This window comes from Emiliania huxleyi (genome assembly GCF_000372725.1).
Source record: "Emiliania huxleyi CCMP1516 unplaced genomic scaffold EMIHUscaffold_305, whole genome shotgun sequence".
Taxonomy (NCBI): domain Eukaryota; phylum Haptophyta; order Isochrysidales; family Noelaerhabdaceae; genus Emiliania; species Emiliania huxleyi.
The window spans coordinates 1-2,769 of NW_005199729.1; the positions used below are offsets into that span (position 1 = coordinate 1).

Sequence of the window (2,769 nt, forward strand, 5' to 3'; positions counted from 1 at the left end):
GCGCCGCAGCACGTCCGCGATCGCAGCGTCGCACGCGGCCTTGTCGATGCCGGCGGCGGCGGCGTGCTGCTGCACGAGCGCGCGCAGCGCGGCCGGGTTGGCGCCCTGGAGAGCGCCGACCTGCACGGGGTGCACACGTACATCGGCGCCGCGGAGAGGAGCGGGTACACAGGGCACATCCAGCATTTCCGGGGGTGCAGTGGCGCACCTCGCGCGCGCCGCGGAACACCTTGAAGGTCGGCATCGCCCGGACACCGCACTCGGCCGCGGTCTCTTGGTTCGCGTCCACATCCACCTTGCAAAAGATGGCCGCCGGGAACTCGCCCGCGAGCTGCTCGAAGGTTGGAGCGATTGCCCGGCAAGGACCGCACCACGACGCAGTGAAGTCGACGATAACCGGCGTGTCGCCAGCCTCGGCGAGGAGAGAGCGGAACGCCTCGAGCGTGCTTGGCTGCCGCATACAATACCCAAGCCGACCTGCCGCCGCCGATGTCGAGAAAAAGAATTCGAGCTCGTGCCCCTCGAGAAAAAGAAGGAGCGGACCGTGATCCCGGCCTCGGGGCGGGGTGCGCGCTGTTGTGCCTCTGGTGCTCGTGCATCGCCCACTCTATCTATTTACATATTGGGGGCCTCCAACACAACTCAAGCAAGTGCCGACCTAACACCCGGCCGAATAATCCGCCGCCGGCCTGCCCCAGAACGTGTGATAAATTGGAAGAGTTTTCGCGCGGCAATAAACCTACAACAATTAAGTAAAAGTACGTTTAAAAACACGTCTTGTCCTTTCGCCTGCGGAAACGACCACTGACCCCTAGATGTCACCCCGGAAGCTCCGACGAGTTGCCACCTCAGTGCAGCTCGGACCTGCGCACCTGCGCATCTTCGCTATGCCGGAGACCCCCAAGGGCAAGGCTGCGGAGACGGACTGGGTGCCCACCCCCCTCCACGAGCGTCCCCCCCCCCGCCCGCCCTACGCGCCCGAATCGCCCAGGACTGCTGCGCAAGTTGCGGGCCGCTAGGAGAGGGATATTGCGGGGGGCCCTCGGGCGCCTCAGCCCGGCCCTGGGGGGGGGGGGGGGTCGGAGCTAGGGGTTGAGGGGAGGTCGGGGCCGGGGAGGGGTGCCGGGGTGCCGGGTCTCGGTTCATGGTTTCGACTTTCGGGGGGCACTAGCCTATCGGAGGCGTGCCAAACATTTTTCCCCCCAGCGGCTTTGCACGGCGATCGAGGATGGCGCGGTTCACCCCCTTCACCGAAGCGATGGAGATGCTCTCTCTCCTCTCTCTCTCTCTCTCTCTCTCAGTGTATGTGGCTCTTACGTACATTCCCGTAAGGAGGACTCTGCTGACAGGGTTTGCGATGAGAAGCGACCCGATGGGATTTTTGAAGATTTTCACAAATTTGTTCCTCGCCCAAAAACCAATCCTTGCGGCATGGTGCCGTGCCCGAAGGGATGACGCACCAGGACTACGCCTTGTCATCCGCTCGTTTATGCATCGCACGCGCTCGTGGCTCGTCCCCCATCGCCTGCGCCCATGCGCCGCAGCCCAAGCAGCCTCGTCTCGGTCGGCACAAACATGCCTTCGAGGGCTGTAGCTAGCTCGCCTCCATCGCCCTACCCGCCAATAGGGCTTATGGAGTCGGAGAATCTCTCGGAGAATCTCGGAGAATCCCTCTCGGAGGATTTGGGAGTGCCGCCGCCCGCCGTCGCCCCGACGCGCAGTTAGCTGCATCTGCCCCCGTGTCGGCGTGCAAAAGCATGCCCGGCGTCAAGCATGCCCTCTCACAAGATGGAAACGCCGCAGCCGGCACCGCAGAGCTCACGGCATTAGCGATACTGCCTTCAACGGCATTAGCGATACTGCCTTCCATGATCGAGCGCAGTGAGACGCAAGTTCAGGCTGCTGAACACGCGGGCACTCCGCGTTCTAATGCCAAGCGCGCGCGGAAAATCAACACTCGGCTCGCGAATCGGCATGAGGCGCACACTATGTCCATGTCCATGTCCATGTCCATGTCCATGTCCATGTCCATGTCCATGTCCATGTTGTACAACAATGAGAGCGAGCGCGCAACAGTCCAACACATGTGCATGCACATGATACATGATGTGCATGTGCATATGTCCACGTCCACGCCCATGTCCAGTCCAGTCCTGACCTATCCTATCCTACTCGGCCTCCAGCAAGACCCACACGGCTCGGAACGACCCCCACGGCTAAGAACCTGAGGCTCGGCCCAGGACGGAGCACCAACTTAGCTAAGAACCTGAGGCTGGGCTAAGAACCCGTGCGTTCTTAATGCCCGTCCGGAACTGTATGGAGGTACGCTCGGCGGCCCAAAGGGGTGGGGGTAGTATGGTCCTGACCGCCCAAGACTAGCCCTCCCATACCCCCAAGCAGGTCTGCCAGCAGGCGGGGGGGTATGGTCTTGAGCAGTTGAGCTGGGTTGGCCGACGTACCATACCATACACACCCCGATCCTGGGGAACTAGCCGGGGCAGTCGGAGAAGGGGCAACTCCGTGCACTGACGGTCGGCCGCCAGAAAACACGCCTGCGTGGATCGCGTCACACCAATCCTCGCTACCCAACGCGGCCAAAGGATAGGTAGGTAGGGGGAAAAGGGAGATCCCCCCTCGCAACGAAAACCCTTCCCCCCTAAAAGGTTGGGAACCCCCCAGCCAATTTGGCCTTCCGTCCCAGCGTGTCCACCCGCTACTAGGCCCCCTTCCTCCGAATGATCCCCTTTCGACGACCTTTTAAAAGGTCCC

At 62.2% G+C, this 2,769-nt stretch overlaps 1 protein-coding gene across 1 annotated transcript; it reads right to left on the bottom strand.

Annotated features, from left to right (window-relative positions):
* Positions 1 to 63: 63 nt before the first annotated feature.
* On the bottom strand, positions 64 to 460 carry EMIHUDRAFT_74598 (hypothetical protein; the record flags this gene model as incomplete). The annotated part of the gene is made up of 2 exons (XM_005774853.1): positions 64 to 120; positions 209 to 460. Coding segments are annotated over 2 exons (309 nt in total), but the record flags the coding sequence as incomplete, so codon positions are not given.
* Between the last annotated feature and the right edge of the window lie 2,309 nt (positions 461 to 2,769).